At 31.9% G+C, this 20,214-nt stretch overlaps 2 protein-coding genes across 6 annotated transcripts in view; one reads left to right on the top strand and one right to left on the bottom strand.

The window, feature by feature from the left end:
• Window positions 1–20,214, top strand: part of LOC127733250 (F-box/WD repeat-containing protein 2-like) — a 32,214-nt gene that overhangs the window by 6,074 nt on the left and 5,926 nt on the right. The gene's annotated exons all lie outside the window — the stretch shown is intronic.
• Window positions 1,595–15,197, bottom strand: LOC127733249 (uncharacterized). Of its 2 annotated transcripts, none has more exons than XM_052242576.1 (6): window positions 14,688–15,197; window positions 13,664–13,726; window positions 12,673–12,777; window positions 10,611–10,730; window positions 10,245–10,375; window positions 1,595–1,994 (listed from the first exon to the last, which is right to left on the bottom strand). In XM_052242576.1, exons 1-6 carry the CDS (start codon window positions 15,043–15,045, stop codon window positions 1,974–1,976), a joined length of 798 nt encoding a protein of 265 aa, XP_052098536.1. In that variant the 5' UTR covers window positions 15,046–15,197; the 3' UTR covers window positions 1,595–1,973. The 2 variants fall into 2 exon arrangements, with proteins under 2 accessions (XP_052098536.1, XP_052098535.1); XM_052242575.1 differs by lacking the exon at window positions 1,595–1,994 and adding an exon at window positions 3,374–9,220.

The following is a 20,214-nucleotide window of genomic DNA, read 5'->3' as shown; positions in this document are numbered from 1 at the left end:
TTCTAGCTTCTGTGTCCAGTATTTGGCAGGTAGAAGTTAACAATTCTGCTGATGTAATTTGATGACGTGCAATCTAAAACGCTCATGTTTAGTAAACCGTAAAAATCTATAAAGATATTAGTATTATACAGATCATTTCACAAATGAACATGTATGCATGTACTAACTTTCTCTTAATACAATTTTATTGCAGTGCTAATGGAGCTTGTCGTCATGTTGCAGCATGCTTATACGAGTTGGAGGCATTTGAGAAGAAGTCTGTTACTGACGGTCCTTGCCAGTGGAAGAAACGAAAGAGGGAACACGATGAACCAGTAGAGGTGGAACGAATGAAGATTATCAAGCCAAGGTTTTAACTTTATCATTTTTATCTTTAGCACTGGTAAAATGAAAAAATTAATAAAAATATTCTAGATTTCCCTCATATATTACAGTATTTAGTATATATAGAATAATACATGGCAAAATCCGTATCGCATGCTGTATCACCACCAGAAACCAATATCAGTCCTGAGAGCCGAAGGTCCCGAGGGCTGATATTGGTCAAGTGGTGATACAGCATGCGATACGGATTTTGTCATTTATTATTCTGTTTATCATATATTTAAATAGAATCAGATTAATGTCATATACGTTTTTTTTTAAATCTTCGGAAAATATAACAAACAAAAGAACATAAGGATTTTCCTGTATTTTTCCAGGTGACTTAGTTTTTTGTTATAGACTTCCTTATTTGCTTAATATCCACATCGTAATGTCCCCTACAACCTTATTACATGCTCAATATAGAGCTATGCAACTGGCAAATAATATTCTTTAAGACCATGTATTTAAAAGCATTCACTAACAATAGTGTCAACTGTTCCCTCCTGTAGAATACAACCCACCTTCCCAATATTTTTTACTACAATCTGAACTCATTTGTATACATAAATATGGACAACAATGTTACCATGTATCATCTATTCAAATATTATTAACAGACAAACAGGGGATTCCTATATACACAGTCATTGGACAAAAGTGAGTTCCCACTAAAAAAAACTTATTGTATCTATTTTATACAAATCGCTTATAAAGTTCTACTGGGTAATATTTTTTGGAAAAATATAGATTTTAGTTCAAATGATATGACATTTCTTGAGTGGAAACTCACTTTTTTCCTATGCCAGGAAATACAGCAACTGGACGTCATAGGTCAAACGTTGACGTCATTTGATTTATGATGTCACGCCAGGTATGTGATACAGATTTAGCTATGCGATACGGGTTTAGCTATGCGATACGGGGTATGCGATACAGACTGGAAAAAAGAACCTTTATTAGATATACAAAATTGCTGTATTTTGTACTAAATATATGATAAATACATGTATATCATATATATATGTTACACACAGATCGACATCTGGCCTCGAATCTAAAAAAAAACATTTCAATGCATATTTTTTTTATATATTTATTAGGAAGTTATTTTAATAAGAACTTTGTTTTCATTTTTCTTGTCGCTAAATAGTCTTCTTGTTGCTAAAATATTCTTCTTGTCACTTCTTAAAAGTTTCTTTCGCTACTGAAAACCTTGAAATCCTAAATACATCCCAAGTCAGGAGCCTCTAGCCTTTGTTAGTCTTGTATTATTTTTAATTTTAGTTTCTTGTGTACAATTTGGAGTTTAGTATGGCGTTCATTATCTCTGAACTAGTATATATATTTGTTTAGGGGCCGGCTGAAGGACGCCTCCGGGTGCGGGAATTTCTCGCTGCATTGAAGACCTGTTGGTGACCTTCTGCTGTTGTCTGTTCTATGGTCGGGTTGTTGTCTCTTTGACACATTCCCCATTTCCATTCTCAATTTTATACAATGCCAACATTTAATGCTTTACCAATAAATACATTTAAATATTGTAATATCCCAAAATAGGAGGATGGAAGCATGTGTATCATCAGCAGACCATGTAGTATCCAGTTTTGATCCTAGACAGATGGTTGACAGAGCTGCAGAAGACGAGAAGATAAAACAGTTTGCAAGTAAATTAGCACAGGTATAACAACAAATATTTTAACAACACGCCCACCGGTTTTATTGGTGGATACACTATACATTCAAGTACAGCGCCCTCTAGCGACTCCTCTTGAGGTTTGAAATCATACTGTCCAGATATCTTTATTATATTTAATTTTTAAACCTCAAAATGAAGTCTTGAGCAGAACTCGTGTCCATTAAAAATAGGTATCATGGTGCTTACACATGGTGCATAGTTATAGCATACACCAACCATTCTTGAAAAGTTAAAGGACTGACAAAATTGGACAGTAACATTTACAAATTCAAAAATATTAACAGCAAAAAATTAATCAAAATAATATTATTTTGTGCCAGACATTTTTGTAACAATATAACACACTTTAATACTTCAATACTACTCATATTTTAATTAATTTTTATTAACAGTGAAAGCTTTATTTAATACTGCATTACTGTTCTTAAATGTTCAATGCAATATCAGTATTTTTTAAAATTTTTGCACTGCAGCACATATATATATATTTATTTCTTATGCAGCAAAAATACTGCAATCTGATTGTTTATTACCCCGGTGTAGATAACACCCCATCCTTGTTCACCCCGGGATAAATAAAATTTTGCCAAAAAATTTAAAAAAATAAAGTTTTGCCAAAATAAAGAAAAAAATATAAAATGTCAAAAAAAAAAAAAATTTAAATGTAAAAAAAAAATAAAATAAAAAAAATTTTACACTGGAAATTTTTCATTACCACTTTTCAATTTTACATCCTTGTTTAAAAATGAGTAAAGGAATTGTTCATAAGAAATAAATTCATTATCTTGGTGTAATCAGGGGTGTACGGAATTTTACACCCCTGATTACACCAAGATAACTAATAATATGCACCATGTGTAACCTTTTTAATTTACAACTTTAAAAAAATTAATTCTTATTTCTAAAAAAGTTAGTATAGAAAAGGTAACAATTTAGTTTGTGAAATTTATGCTTTGAATTTATTTCAAGTTTATCATTGATAGGAATTTGCAATCAATTCAGCAATTTCAAAACTAATTTAAAAGGTTTTTAAGACAGTTTATAAAAAAATGAAGTTCTGCTCCTGGCTTTACCAAAACACCACAAAGCCAGTAAAGGTAAAAGTTAAAATTATAAACAAAAAACAAAGAATATCAACAAATTCATTTTTTATTACTTACCAACTCTGAAAAAAATAGCATTAGTAAGAACACACCCTTAAACATTGTGTAAATTTTTCATATTTAATTTTCTTTTTAAATTTTTAACAACTTACTTTTAAGAAAATACATCATATATTGAACAAAAATATTAAAATCATTAAAATGTCCCTCTCACATAAAAATCATACAATATATCTTGTACCATTGTCTAGATTTTCAGTTAATATTTTTCTTCCAATTCTTAAATTCAACAATGTCTTTTTTTTCCTGAAAAATATATAACTAATGCTTTGGTTACTTTTTTTTAATAGATAAATCCCGAGGCAAGAGCACTAGAATTTCTACCCCATAAACCAGTAGATGTGTTACCGATGGACTTTTCAGAGGCAATACAGGACTTGACAATTCCTACTAAGGCTAAGTATTTTAAAGATAAGTATGTATGTTTAATTGATAATGAAGAGGATATAGTTGAAAAATTTATGGCTAGCTTATCATTCAGTTCAGATGATGTGATGCTTATATCAAGGGCAACTCAGGGCCAGAGTAGCAACAATTTATGGTTCACTATGAGGAAAGGTTTAATTACTGCTTCTAACTTTCAGGCTATAATGAATAATGAGGACCCAGATCTTATTTGCAGCCGAATTATAGGTAGTGAATCACTTTCTGCAAAGAATAAATTCCAGGAAATGGCCTTAGACTGGGGTAGACGCAAGGAATCAAAAGCCAGGAACCTATACCAAACAGCTCATGGATTGAAAAGGAATAAATGCATAACTGAAACTGGTTTGGTGGTAAATCCGAAGTATCCATGTATAGGTTGTAGTCCAGATGGAGTGATCACTTGTAAATGCCATGAGAGTAAGGTTATTGAAATTAAGTGTCCGTTTTCACTTAGAAACAAGCCCGCTAAATCTGTATTACACATGAAAACTAATTCTGATGGTCAAATTGATTTTTCTTCACAGTATTATTGTCAAGTGCAAGGACAAATGGGAATTATGGAAATGAGAAAGTGTGATTTGGTATTCTACACCAAACATGGAATAGAACATGTAGAAGTCAGCTTTGATGAAGAATTTTTTAACAGAATGCTGGAGAAACTGCAAAACTTCTTTACGGATTATATTGCACCATTTCTTCTAGAAATAGTGAGTAAAGACAACTTAAATTAGTCTACTAAAAATTGTTCAATAGGTACTTTAAACATTTTCTTATATATTTGAATCTATAAGTCATTACTAAATATTAGTTTGATATCTATTAATTTTTTTTTCATTCCAAAATACTATGCAACTCAAAATAATGATTCTTGGTACTTTACAATTGATTTAAAGCAAAAGATTAATTTTTCTTCTGGGTGGTTGGTTCACTTAGCTAGATGCATGAATTTATGTATTTTAATATATTTTTTTAACAATTTTCAATATATTTCTTCCAAATTTTTGAAAGCACTGACCAGTTTTCAGACTATGTTTGATTTCTACCTTGCCTAATTAAGAGTAATTCGTGTGTCGTGTGTCGATAACAGTCTAGTATGTTAAATTTCCAATGGTAATTGTTTCATGCATATTCAGGAAGATACATGTGCTTGACCTTGCTTTGTCACCAACATCAAAATTATCAAACCATATAAAAACAAACAAATAGAACTAGAGAAATTTTCACTCACCAAAGGCTTTTTATTATAACCTATTACAGCTGATATTCTACAATGTTATTTTTAAAACATTGTAAAAGATTGAAATTTTTAATACAATTATGTCTACTGATGAAACTGCATGCTGACCTGAAGGGCATATGATAGTATACAGTTACAGGGGAGGTAATGACTTTGCTAAACGTAAAATGTTATTTTTGCGACGTTAAACTGTGCCATATCGGGAACAGATGCATTTTGGACTGTTTTTATACGCCCGTTTACGGGACGTATTATGGTATACCGTTGTCCGTCTGTCAGTCCGTCGTCAACATGTCGGACATTAACTCAAAAATGCTTTTACCAATTTGCATAAAACTTTGGTGAATTGTTTATATCTATTGACGTGAGCTCCCTTTCGTTTTTTATAAAATTTGGATTTTACGTTTCCGAGTTATGGGGTTTTATTCATTAAAAAAAGGGGGATTTTCCAGTTTTCGGACAATAAGTCAAGAATGCTTTCACCAACTTGCACGAAATTGTGGTGAATTGTTTATATCTATTGACATGAGCTCCCTTTCCATTTTTATAAATTTTAAATTTTACGTTTCTGAGTTACAGGGTTTATTCATAAAAAAAGGGGGGATTTTCCAGTTTTCGGACAAAAACTCCAAAATTCTTTCAGCAATTCGTATGAAACTTTGGTGAATTGTTTGTATGTATTGATGTAAGCTCCCTTTAGAATTTTATACATTTTACATTTTACATTTCGGAGTTATTGGGTTTTATTCATTAAAAAAAGGGGTGATTTTCCAGTTTTCTGACAATAACTCAAAAATGCTGTCACCAATTCTCATGAAACTTTGGTGGATTGTTTATATCTATTGATGTAAGCTCCCTTTTTATTTCCATAAATTTCTAATATGACATTGAGAATTAATTGAACTTTATTTGTTTATAGTCTGACAACAGATTTAGTAAGTATTGGGGACTATTGCACAACAGCAAGAAATCTTTAATTGAATATAAATTCAATTCATATAACCAATTTCAAGTTCTTTGACAACATTTATTCAGAAACCTATAATATGTCAAATATTTAATTACAATCCAAATTCAGACCTGAATCAAGCTTGAATATTGTGTCCATTTTTGCCCCAACTGTTCAGGGTTGGACCTCTGCGGGCGTATCTAGCTGCGCTCAGCGAAGCAGGTTTTTTTTTTATGATTTAAACTGATTGAACTTGGAAACGAGTACAAGGGCCCCTTTTTTTTACAATGGCATTAGGTTTGATTTAAAAGTATGAAGATTATTTGTAACAATTTTAATGAAAAGTTAACATTCAATTTTTTTTTAAATTTGATAAATATACTGCAAAAAATTATGTTTTTTTCCTAAATCCAGAAACTTTGTTGAAAATTAATTATTTCCCCAAAACTGTTGTACTTATTAAGAGCACATTTATGTAAAGAAGATTTTCGTAATGTTTCTACAAAAATCCGCTTGTGTTTATCTGTTGAAATAAAAAGTTAGGTGTGTCTATAAAGGATAGAAATGTCCCAAAAAACTAAATTTTGAGAAAATGTCTAAAATTTTTACACCTTTTTTCTCTTAAAGTAGCACATGCAGGTATATTTTTTTCCCTACATATTTGAATTGAATCAAAACTGTATCATATGCCCTTAAAACAAAGATGTATTAATATTGTTGTCGGTTTGATGCCTCATTGAGGTTTAACATGTGTCCCTTTTCATTCATGTTTATCTAATTATGCTTGTTGGGTTGATGCCTCATTTATGTTTACCCTGTTACATCCTTAAATATACTGTCAAGCTTGTTGGGTTGGTGCCTTTATATAATTAGCTAAGAATGTACCAAATTTACTTTTTGAATTGATCCCAAATATTTTAAATAATCCAAGTAGATAAATCATAATGATTCAGATATATATACACACTTGACCCACTTGATATTATTTAACTTAAATTTTGACTTGGATGGAGAGTTGTCTCATTGGCACTCATACCACATCTTCTTATATATCAATTTAACCCTTTCGCCGAAGAATGATGGTTTAATAGTAAATCTGAAATTTAACAAAATTAGTACACATACCGACATATATTGAAAATTCAGCACATTTTTAACGATGCCTATGCATTGTTCTCTAAAACTGGATGTTAACTTTATTGTTAGACATTTGTTTTCATTGGTTGCTTTCGGTCATATTTGTGTAATGTCTAGATCTGATGTTTTTTTTTCCTAAATCTTGTTTTTGGTAAATCAACAACTGTATAGTGACATACATGTATAGTTGGTTATATTAACTTCATTTGATTTTGTATTAACAACTGACTCATTGACAAATATAACACAGCTCATTAACTTCATATACAATACTTTGTAGATATTTTATAATACTGGTTTTTGTAAGTTTTGAGACAGTAAACCTCAAGTTTCGGTATGACTTAGATGATTTAAGGTAGTTCAGGGGTATACCACCATCTTGAATAGTACAATCACAGTAAATAAATTAATCGGTCTTTTTTTTTTGCCCAAATCTGCAAATTTGGAGACAGATTTGAAATTTATTGGTTACACTGTTTTTTTTATATTAAGAAAACTTAGTTATGCATTTCATTAGCGAAAATATTTTAACAAACACCAAATGTTTGTGCTTTTGGAACTAATTATTCAAATAAGCCATTTAAGGGGAGATAACTCTTTTAGTACATAATTTATACTGAACATATAGAGAAATTTCATTTTTTTACCCCCGCCAAAAGTTTTACTGGACGTAGTATGGTATACAAATGTGCGGCTGTCCCGGGTAAACATGTGGCACCGTAACTTGAGAATGACTTATCCAAATTTCATGAAACTTAACAAAGTTGTTTCTTATGATGGTCAAACGATCTGTATACATTTTGGTGAAAATCAGATTAATTAAAACTGATTATTTACTTGTAGCAAGAAAACAAGTTGGTGACACCTTTTTTTATTTTTGTTTTCTTAAAATATATTATAAAACCTATCTTCTCATATTTTATTTCAAAATTCTGTCTCATAGATTTCTTTTTAAGCACAAAAATGTGTTTTTTCATGAACAATCCAAGCAAATATTAGCAATTTTGAACGACTCGTACCTTGAAAAATAGCGCGCTGACCCATACTTTTTATTATTTTTTTTGAAAAGAGCATAGTAAAATCTTCATTTTGGCAAAGTATAAGAAAATTCTGTCATTTTTTTTTCTATACCCCTGAACTACCTTAAAGTGTTTATTTGTACTGATATCACTTTCCACTGGTAATCTTATCAGAAAAAGGTTAACTGGAGATTAAAGCAGAAATGTTTACCTTTTAAGAGCACCTTTCTGATAGTGTTAAGGGTGTATTCTTAATAATGCTATTGTTTTTCAGGATAGGTAAGTATTTAAAAAAAATGTTCTTGTTCTTTATTTGTTTAATTTTGTTTTAAACAAAGTGTTGTCTGTCCCCTCTGAACATGCAAATTTATTTGTCCATTGTGTCTTCAACTTGCAGAAATAGTGATAGTGAGAGCTGTTTTTTGGCCATGAAATACCTAAATTAGATTCAAAGTTGTTACAAATTAAAAGTTCTTACTTCACAAGTTTAGACCGCAAGTTACACAAAGCACCACAAACAAAAATAATATCATCAAGGATGGGTTTAAGAGTAAGAGGCAATGTGCCCTGTAGTAGCTGAAAAGATTTGATATCTCCTATAGCTCGTTCTACATGGATGCGTGCATTTGCAATACGCCTTGTCCTTGTAACTGCTCTACTGCTCAGCTGTCTGCCATTTGCAAAAGGTGGAATTGCAAGAGTTGCCCCCTTCAAAGCCAAGAGATCACTTATGGTGAATCCACGGTCAGCCATAACCTCATCGCCAAACTCCAGTTTTTCCAAGAACCCAGATGCTTGTGTAATCCTGCGGTCTGAAACTGCCCCTGACCACAACTTTGACAAGAAACAGAATGAACCACTTGGTGTTATACCTACCAGAAGTTTTAATGTATTATTATGCTTATAACTTGACCAAGTGATTCTCTGGGCAGAAGGTAATGAGGGTTTTTGAACAAAAAATTCAGTGCAATCTATAACTACTCTAGTTTTAGGGAAATACTTCAAAGATTTTGGCATATTTTCCTTTATTTGGTCTTTAGTGGGCCACTTGATAAGAAAATCCAGTTCCTTCCGCAAAAACACAATCCATGTGGTAAAGATCCTGGAAACAGTTGAAGAACTTATACACAACATATCTGCTAAAACATCTGTGTCCAATCCCTTCCTCAGTCGTACAAGGCTCATCAGGTACTCTTCCCAAAGTTTCAACTCCCTTAATGCTCCCCTTTTCTGTTAAAAAAAAATTCAAGAAAAGACTTTATACATCAATTGTCCAATAATGAGATTTGTTAATTTTTTATTGTTTATTACTTATTTTTGGTGATTTTCATCATTTTTCTGGCTTATGAGATTTAACATGTTAAAGCCAGGGGCAAAATATCTAAATAAACATATCGAATATGGCATTCTAAATAATATTATTAAAAGCCCAACTGACATGTTTAAGATTACATGTACTATTTTTTGGAACTATTTCACACGGAAAGTTAATTTAATCATAACATATGAGATGAATTTTTGTTTGTTTCCACAGAAAATTTCTGTAAATGCATATAATATGGCTATTTTTCATAATTTTAATCTTTGCTTTTATCTGCCTTTCTAATTAAAAACAACCAGTTGACATGGTCCTTAGTCTTATATGTAATAATAGTAGGGTATGTTTACACGAGTTCTGCTCATGACTTGGCATAAAGATACACGTGATATTTTTTCAAATAAATTGTAATGTTCAGTAAACCCTGAAAACTGTTACTTTTCATCATTGGTAATTTTAATAAGTTATATAATGAATACCATTGTAAAAAATATTCAGGTTGATTTGATCACAATTTCATGGTACCATCAGTAAGAACAAAAATCAGTTTTTACAAAATTATTATGCCAAGTCGCTAGGGGGCGCTGTTCCAACAGTGTATCCACTAATAAAACCAGTGGACGTTGTAAACAATGCTTGATATATAAACCTTTGATGCAAAACAAGAAATATTTATTGTTTCATTTTTCGTGTTTTTACAGGTAATAATGAAAACCTTGTAGGGGGATGTGAATCAATGAAGAGACACGTTTTTGAGAAATGACCATGTGTTGATTTTTCATATAAAGTATTAACACTGGCCATTGCTTGAATAAGTGCTCAAAATCCATCAAAAAGAACAGATCTGTCTGAGGAAATCTTTCTATTGATGTCGAGGATTTGAATAAAATATAGGTAAGGTTTTAACTAAAGTGAATTATGAGACAGATCACTCACTTGTCCACTGACATCATTCTCTGTATCGTCGAAGCTGTCATCAACCCTAGATGACCCATACCAATACTTCATCCTAGAAGCCTTCAACTCTACGTGACTAAAAACAAGTTTCAAGACATCCAGTGTCATTCCTGTAAATTTACAACAATGAGGCTGTAAAAAATGATAATGTGTTAATGCAACAATTTCAATTGATCTTAATTTTACATCTAAATTTGATTATAGTTAATCCTTTTTTTTTTTAAATCTCTAAAAAATATTCGAAAAGTCTACATATATTAAATAGACCAATCTTTCTAAGTTAAGAATAATACACCATGCTTTCATTCCAATCTTATATTTATAATATGGAGACCTTTTAAATACCTGTATAGGCTTTAGGCTTCTTTTCCACATCTAAAACAAATAACTGTCTTCTCATGGTCTTCAAGTTGACATTTGTACTGCTGTCAGAATAAGTTGGATGGTAAGTCTGAGATTCTGAATCTGCAATTTCAGTTCAAATATAAATACATGTCGTATAACACTTCTTTCCTCTATCCAACCCTATATTTAAATTTGGACAGGAATTTTTTTATTTTTTAAGGTCTTGTCCTAAACCAATGAACCAAGAAAATGAGGTCATGGTCAGATAAACGCTGCCAATTGAGACATTGATTTGTGGATTAAAAAACATTTTTCCAAATTTTATGCCCCCGCTGTAGCATATGGGGGCATTAAGTTTTACCCTTGTCCGTCAGTTTGTCCCCAAGTTGGTTTCTGTTCTCTAACTTTAGTTTGCCTCAACCAAACATTATGAAACTTAAACAAAATGCTTTTTCCACAAAACAAAGATCAAGTTTGAATTTTGGTGGTGTCACTTAAACTATTCTTAGAGTTATGCCCCTTTACTAATGGAAAATTACATTCTGCAAATAGATCAAAGTAAAAAATCTCAAAATAACAATATAAAGTGATTGTTATTTGACTAGTTAAGTAAAAAACTAAAAAATCTCAAAATAAAACATTTGTTTCAAAGTACATTTTTGTACATTGTGGCTATACAAATTCACTGCAACAAGCACTCTGTGAGTATTGCATGGCAATAAATAGTCCCCTACCGGTTATAAATTCATTGTATTGGAACAAAATTCTAACCTGATCTATAACTTGTGAAAAAAGTGTTGAAAACTGATTATTTAAGTGAATTTAAGGACCATAACTCTGCACAAAATCATCAGTCCGGAACAAAATTCGAACTTGATCTGTAACTTGTCATGATAAAACTGTATACCAATTTTCAAATCAATATTTGTAAGCATGGCGGAAAAAAGTGTGGAAAACTGATTATTAGAGTGAATTTTCTAAGTCCAAAGACCATAACTTTGCACAAAATCATCAGACCGGAACAAAATTCGAACTTGAACTGTAACTTGTCATGATAGAACTATATACCAATTGATAAATCAATATCTTCAAGAATTACAAAAAAAAGTGCAGAAAACTGATTATTTTAGTGAATTTTCTAAGTCAAAGGACCACAACTCTGCACAAAATCATCAGACCGGAACAAAATTCGAACTTGATCTGTAACTTGTCATGATAAAACAATCAGTGATATTGTTGTCTTTTTTCAAAACAACCTCTACCGTTTTTTATTGGGAAAAATGCATATTTTTTATGGAAATTGGGAAATTTGTATATTTTATTCTAAACACATCACCGATTTTTTGCTGACCTTTGCTGTCTTTTTTGCACTGTTGTTTTCATGTATATTTTGGTTGTCAGACATTTTCAACCTGAAAGATACTTTTCGGAGAGGGGAAAGAAACAGAAGCAATGATGGTACTTAATGCATTGAAAACCACGTGTTACAAACACCATGATGATTCTGATCAGAAAACCGGATCTCAAAAGTGCTTTCTAATATCAAAATAATAACACGAATACGATATTTACAAACATTTACTACCAATGCCATCACTGTTTTGGGAAAATGTAAATCTTTTTGGGAGGAATTTTAAGCCAGTTTTTTTAGTAATTGGGAATTTTCTCTAGGGGAAAAAGCCGAATTTCGGCTGTAATTTGAGGCAAACAATATCACTGACAATACACGAAATATCAAATCAATATCTTCAAGCATGAAGAAAAAAAGTGTGGAAAACTGATTTGCCAGACTGATGGATGGACAGACAGAGTGCAAACCTAAAGTCCCCTTCGATTTCGTCGGTAGGGGACTAATAAGGAACATTCTAATATACATGTAAGACACTTATTAGATTATGATATGTTTAAATCCAGAAATAGAACAGTGCTGCACTACTTGATTTATTTCATTTGATTGCCAAGGTTAATGTATAAAATTTGTAACTTCACACCTTCCCACATATCCTCCAGTCCATTTAGAAATATACAGCTCCTATGTCTAGTCATAAATATATAAATTTACCTGTTGTTTCCACAGGTAGAGGAGTAGCAGTAAAGATAGTGGTGTCAATGTCATCTGGTACCTTCCCTTCGTCTCCAGGCCCTAGTTCAATCTCTGCTTCAAAATCTAAAATTATTTAATGAAATCCATTATCTATTATAAATTAATAAAATTATCTTCCCTTCATATTTAAAATGATTTTATTTTTTGAAATATACACTTAATGCTTTTTTATACTTTCATCTATAAATTTGAAGTTTTAGATGATTTTGTTGTATATTGCAAGATATTTCATGTACTTGGTAACTATTTTCTATTTAGCAAAAAAAATTACTTTTGCAACTTGCCCAACACAGATGCTCAGAAAAAAAATCTACATTAAATTATAATTTCAGCCAGATAAATAATCTAAAGAAAACTTGTCAACAAAAAGAAAAAAGACACTATTTATTATATTTGTTTATCTGGAGTTCACCTACCTACAGGTATATACTAAATTAATTTACAGAATTTTACCAATTTGATTTGTTCAGGAATATTCACCTTTAAAACTAAATTTTACAAGGTGGATCCTAAATGGCGGGTAAAAAATGATAGTACTGACAGTTATTTTTACTTTGTGTGATGTCAACTTATGAACTATGATATGGTTAAAAGATTTTCGATATTGTACATTTCATGATCAATTATTTAAAAAAAATATAATCTGAAAAATTTCAAATACATACATGTAAACAATATTAAAAAAAAAACATTCAAAATAATTGAAATAACAACCAATATGTTGTTGTTGTTCAAGATAAAATATGAAATCTATAATAATGAAGTTATTCCAACAAAATTAAATGATTTTAAAAAGAGACTGTAATGTGCTGACAATTTTGATACAAATATGTTCGGAAATTGATAATATATCAATTGCAGCCTTTGAATGAGATGTATAATTTACATTTTAAGATATATTGACTGAGGATGACATTTTTCTAAAGATACATGTTTTAAAAGATTTTACCTGGAACATGAACTATACAATAAGAGTGATCTAGGTCTACTGTTCTCTGATCAGCTGATTTACCTGAAATTATGAATTTTATTATTGTATCAAACATTACACATGCAAAAAATAGACAGTTTATCATGTTGATAGACATTTTTTTTAACTGCACGCCATAACTACATGTAATATCTGACATGAATATAGGGAAATGTTGTGGATTTAAATATGTGCTTTTCACAACAGTCTGTACTGTTAGCCAGTAGTCTGATGCCCCAGACTAGTAATTAAGTTGTTGTTAAAGTTTGTTTAGACACATAGGGAAAATGTGGGAATATTGGTCTTTGGACTAGTAATCAGATAACATTTTGATGCAAACTGCACAACATGCTTAAGATATTTCTAACATAGTAACATACATTGTATCATGCATATATTTTCTGTTCGTGAATACTATATTTGGACAAACTGGTAGGTCTATATAAATGTACATAGAGTGAGATATACAATTTCTGTTTTATTTGTGTATGTCTTTGGGCGGGTTGAATTGCCTTTTTCATCAGTAACGCAATATTTTTGTGATTGGGCATTGTGGCAAGTCGTCATGGATTTTATTCTGCAACTATGCTATTTGGGCAGTCAATATTCATTGGCCTTATAGCTAGTAGATATAAGAAGATGTGGTATGAGTGCCAATGAGACAACTCTCCATCCAAGTCAAAATTTATAAAAGTAAACCTTTATCTGTTTATAGGTCACAGCCTTGTTCATACAAATTGATGTTTCTATAAGATTGTAAGTTGAACAGTAAAATGTATGAAATATGAAACTGTTTTTTGACAGCACCTGCATAATTTCACACCGCACTTCCTTGTACCATGAGTACATATACATGTATAAGCAGCACCTGAATGTTCAAGTTAAAAGTGTCATTGGTAGATACGTCAAGAATGTCAAATTAAAAACAAGGTAATATGTAAACATTATGAACCTTTATAAAGAAAATACAAGCATTATATTAAATTATATATACATTTCGTACCTGTTTTTTTCACCTTCCTACACACAAGGCTGGGACGGTCTATTGGTGCCCTTCTTTTCCGGTTCTGCAGCATGAAATTCTCCTTTTCAGCTTCACAGGCTCCTGCAGGAATAGGATCCGGATATTCCTCAGTCGGACCCTTTCCCCTTACAAAGTGAAGTGAACATATATAGCTGTATTTTGTCACTTTTTCCACGTTCAAGTCCTGTCGTCCGCAAGCTCGTATCCATCTTTCACACTTCACTCTTTTCCGTAATGGTTTTGGGAACGGAATAAAGTACGCATCCTTCTCCGCGAGTCTCTCTGGGTACCTACTGTCACTCTTACAAACCCCGTACATGCAATTCTTGTTCACCATCGTCAATCTAAAATGCGTTTATTTACCCTAGTTACAATGGCGGATTTGGAAATTCTGCCCGCCTTTTGTTTCAGTCAATATAGATTTCGAAATTCCGAAGTTACGTACTTCCGGTACGACTAATCACCAAACAATGTGCAAGTGGTCTATTCTTTTGTAGCCCTGTTATTTATTATTTTACTTGGTGACTAGAGTCTTTTTGAGTTCTATAAATCTTTTAAAAAATGATAACATATCAAATTTTTTTATCAAAGGCCCTTCGGTAATGGGGACCCGTTTTTTCATTTCAGTAAATATTTGTGGAAAAAAAGAATAGAGGGCATCAGATATAACATATAAACTACTGTTATTGTAAAATCATATTGATAAGAGCAAGAACAATTTAAATAAGTGAAAATAAGTTAAAATATTAAAGATTATTTACTAAAATGAAGTGAGTCTACTATGATGAGTTACATAGCGGTTTACTTTTGGTTCTGCTTCGTTGATTTTAGCTGAAATACCAGGTTTTTTACTTTGAAAATTACGTGAAAATAACAGTTATACAGACTTGCGTTCTCAAATTTCCTTGCACTCCTAAAAATGGTTTCAAGTTTTTTTTGCGAGCTGGGCCATTCGTGTCTTTCCGACACATCTAGTTTTATAATAAGTTTGCATATGAATATCAGTAAATTGCTTCTTTTCCAAGAAGAAAAAAGAAACTGCTAGAAACTTTGTTTGATTTTCATGTATTAAAAACATATTATCTGTCATGTCTGTATGCTTAGCATGTACATTTAAAAAGGTATTAATGTTATGAGAGTATTTCTATATCAGTAAATTTCAGTGCATGCATTTTGCATTAGTTTTATATGTCCAAATGATGCCTTTTAACTGAGTCTTAGGCCTATAAAAGGATATTTTCCAGTGGCAAATTGTCTATCATAGATTTTAATAAAAAAAAAAAAGGCAAATATTATCTATAGTAATCTTTACAATGCTGTATTTTATAGATTTGTAGATGTTTAAATTGAGATTATTATTTACTGCTAGTATAAAATAAGGGGATGTGGTTTGGTTGCTAAAAAACAGATTTCAAACAGAGTCCATATAACGTTACGTGGATTTAAGCAATTATAGGTCACTGTACGGTCTTCAACAATGAGCAAAACCCATACTAATAACTGTTAGTCAGCTATAAAAGGCCCTGACATGACAAAATATAAAAACAATTCAAACAAAAAACTAACATGCTGATTTATAACAAAACAATAATAAAAAAACAAATACAATGTATGATATACATCGACAAAAAACAAACACTTACCGGTAATTACAGCTTCCTAATTTCCGACAGGCACATACAGATTGCAGCGGGGTTAAATATGTTTCCGGGTGGCTAACTCTCTCCTAGCCTATGACTATGATGTAACAGAACAATATAAGAACACAATAAAAACCAATTGGAAATGGGTTGACCATCAGATCTGCACAAAGCACAAAAAAAACCCAACTAGCATAAAAACAAATGACAAAAAATACCTATCTAAGAGTACTTGTCATGCTTGTAGTCACTGAAAGCTAGTTCAAAACCAATAATAAACTAATAATCAAATTATGTTTCTCAGATTAAAGACGATCACATAAACAAAAAAATTTAACAGCCTACCAAGATGTCATAATTAATTTTTACAGATATCCAGTAAAACAGTAAAAAATCTTTTTTACAGCTAGTTCATATCTTTATATTATTCCCTGGGATGTGTTTTAGTCTCTGGTGCATGATTTTTTATTGTTAATTGTTTTTGGCTTTTAACTAGCTTTCAGTAACAGTGAGTACTCTCAAATCGTACTTTCATGTTAATTTGACCTGTTGATATAATTTGTAATGTGTTTTTGTTATTTAATGTTTACTCATTTAGTGTTATATCTCGTCTCACTATTTTTAATATATACCACCTTTGATAAGTGTTTAGTATGACAATAAATTTTCAGTTTTGTTCTCGTACTAGGAACAACAAAATTATTTATTTTGTAAAAATTATTTCCGTACTCCATGTTTACCTTACAACAAAATTATTTTTATTTACCTGTGTACGTTATTTTATTTGGCGGCATTTTGTCCAAGGTTATGGTTGTCTTTCTGATATTGTTTTACATCTAACCCCCTTGTTTTATTAATTTTGTATTAACATTGTGTCATAGATCAAATTTATTAGTTCAGTGTATGTTCACTTGTTTTTATACGACCGCAAAAAAATTTTTGTGGTCGTATATTGGTATGACGTTGGCGTCGTCGTCGTTCTCGTCGTTGTCGTCTGGCGTCGTCCGGCGTCGTCCGAAGACACATTGGTTTTCGCACTCTAACTTTAGTTTAAGTGAATGGATCTCTATGAAATTTTACCACAAGGTTCAATACCACAAAAGGAAGGTTGGGATTGATTTTGGGGGTTATGGAACCAACAGTAAAGGAATTAGGGGCCAAAAAGGGGCCAAAAATAAGCATTTTTGTAACTTCCAGACATAACTTCTGTGTTAGTGTATGGATCTCTCTGATATTGTACCACAAGGTTCCATATCACAAAAGGAATGCTGGGATTGATTTTGGGGGTAATTGCCTCAAAATTTTAGGAATTAGGGGGCAAAAAACAAGCATTTTTCTAGTTTCATGACAATAACTTGTGTGTAAGTGTATGGATCTTTATGAAATTGTACTACAAGGTTCCATATCACAAAGAGAAAGCTGGAATTGAGTTTGGGGGTAATTGCCGAAACGTTTAGGAATTGGGGGCCAAAAAGGGGCCAAAAATAAGCATTTTTCTAATTCCAAACAATAACTTGTGTTCAAGTGTATGGATCTCTCTGAAATTGTACTGCAAGGTACCATACCACAAAGGGAAGGCTGGGATTGATGATGGGGGTAATTGCCTCAAAATTTTAGGAATTAGGGGCCAAAAAGGGGCAAAAAACAAGCATTTTTCTAGTTTCAGGACAATAACTTGTGTGTAAGTGTATGGATCTTTCTGAAATTGTACTACAAGGTTCCATTTTACAAAGGGAAAGCTGGGTTTGAGTTTGGGGGTAATTGCCCTAAACGTTTAGGAATTTGGGGCCAAAAAACACATTTTTCTAGTTTCCAGACAATAACTTGTGTTCAAGTGTATGGATCTCTCTGAAATTGTACTGCAAGGTACCATACCACAAAGGGAAGGCTGGGATTGAGTTTGGGGGTGATGAATCATAAGGGGGTTCAAAAAATTTGGGGGGGGATTTTTTTTTTTCCTTTTTTTTCTTTTTTTCCTTTTTTTTTTCTTTTAAAATTTTCCATTTTAAGTTGGTTATTTCTGATTTATATTTAAAAGCAAATAATAATGATATGGTAGGAGATGCACACCAAACAGGATGTGTAAATTATTATATAATAAGTATTGTGCAATAGCAAGAAATTTTCAATTGCACAGTATTGCACAATAGCAAGAAATCTTCAATTGCACAGTATTGCCCAATAGCAAGAAATCTTCTATTGCACAGTATTGCGCAATAGCAAGAAATATCCAATTGCACAAGATTGCACAATAGCAAGAAATTGTCAATTGTACAGTATTGCGCAATAGCAAGAAATATTTAATTGCACAATATTGTGCAAAAGAAGATACTTCGTATAAATTGCTTATTTCTTGACCAATTTCAATGGGGTTTTATTCTTGAATTCTTGGGGTTCTTAAATATGCTGAATCTAACCGTGTATTTAGTTTTTGGATTTTGGGCCCCGTTTTTAAATTGGTCCACATTGAGGTCCAAAGGGTCCAAAATTAAACTTAGTTTGATTTTAACAAAAATTGAATTCTTAGGGTTCTTTGATATGCTGAATCTAAACATGTATTTAGATTTTTGATTATGGGCCCAGTTTTCAAGTTGGTCCAAATCGGGGTCCAAAATTAAACTTTTATTTTGTTTGATTTCAACAAAAATTGAATATATGGGGTTCTTTGATATGCTGAATCTAACCATGTATTTAGATTTTTGTTTTTGTGGCCCCGTTATCAACTTTGTCCACATTGAGGTCAAAAGGGTCCAAAATTAAACTTTGTTTGATTTCATCAAAAATTGAATTCTTGGGGTTCTTTGATATGCTGAATCTAACCATGTATTTAGATTTTGGATATTGGACCATAATAGGCGAATGTCCAATTTAAAATTTTTAAGTTCTTAGACCACATTCATTCTGTGTCAGAAACCTATGCTGTGTCAAATATTTAATCACAATCCAAATGCAAAGCTGTATCAAGCTTGAATGTTGTGTCCATACTTGCCCCAACTGTTCAGGGTTCGACCTCTGCGGTCGTATCAAGCTGCGCCCTGCGGAGCATTTTATTGTTAATATTTCTTTTGATTGAGTTAAGCCATCTCAATTGATATTTTATAGTGTGTCTTTCTATGTTGTGATGTTACACTATTGTTTCAGGTAGGGCGAAGGTTGGTGCCTTTTAAAACGTTTAAACTCGCTGCATTTGTTTGCACCTGTCCTAAGTCAGGAACCTGATGTTCAGTGGTTGTCGTTTGTTGAAGTGGTTCATAAGTGTTTCTTGTTTTTATACGACTGCAAAAAAGGTTGTATATTGGTATGACGTTGGCGTTGTCGTCGTTGTAGTCTGAAGACACATTGGTTTTCGCACTCTAACTTTAGTTTAAGTGAATGGATCTCTTTGAAATTTTACCATAAGGTTAAATACCACAAAAGGGAGGTTGGGATTGATTTTGGGGGTTATGGTACCAACAGTTAAGGAATTAGGGGCCAAAAAGGGGCCAAAAATAAGCATTTTCTAGTTTCCAGACAATAACTGTGGAACGGTGTATGGATCTCTCTGAAATTATACTACAAGTTTCCATACCACAAAGGGATGGTTAGAATTTGCTTTGGGGGGTTATGGCTCAAACCGTTTATGAATTAGGGGCAAAAAAGGGGGAAAACAAGGTTGTCCTGGTTAATGGACAAATACATTAGTACAAAACATAATTTAAAGCAGTGTAAGGGAGATAAATCAAATACATCATTGAAATTACCTCCCTTACACTGCTTTTAAATTATGTATAAAGTAATGGTTAATGAACAATTAAGATAATTTAAAACAGTGTAAGGGAGGTAATCCAAATACAACGTTTTGGTTACTTCCCTTACACTGCTTTTAA

Source organism: Mytilus californianus, unplaced genomic scaffold, assembly GCF_021869535.1.
Source record: "Mytilus californianus isolate M0D057914Y unplaced genomic scaffold, xbMytCali1.0.p SCAF_3, whole genome shotgun sequence".
Lineage (NCBI taxonomy): Eukaryota > Metazoa > Mollusca > Bivalvia > Mytilida > Mytilidae > Mytilus > Mytilus californianus.
This window is presented reverse-complemented; position numbering and strand designations above follow the sequence as displayed.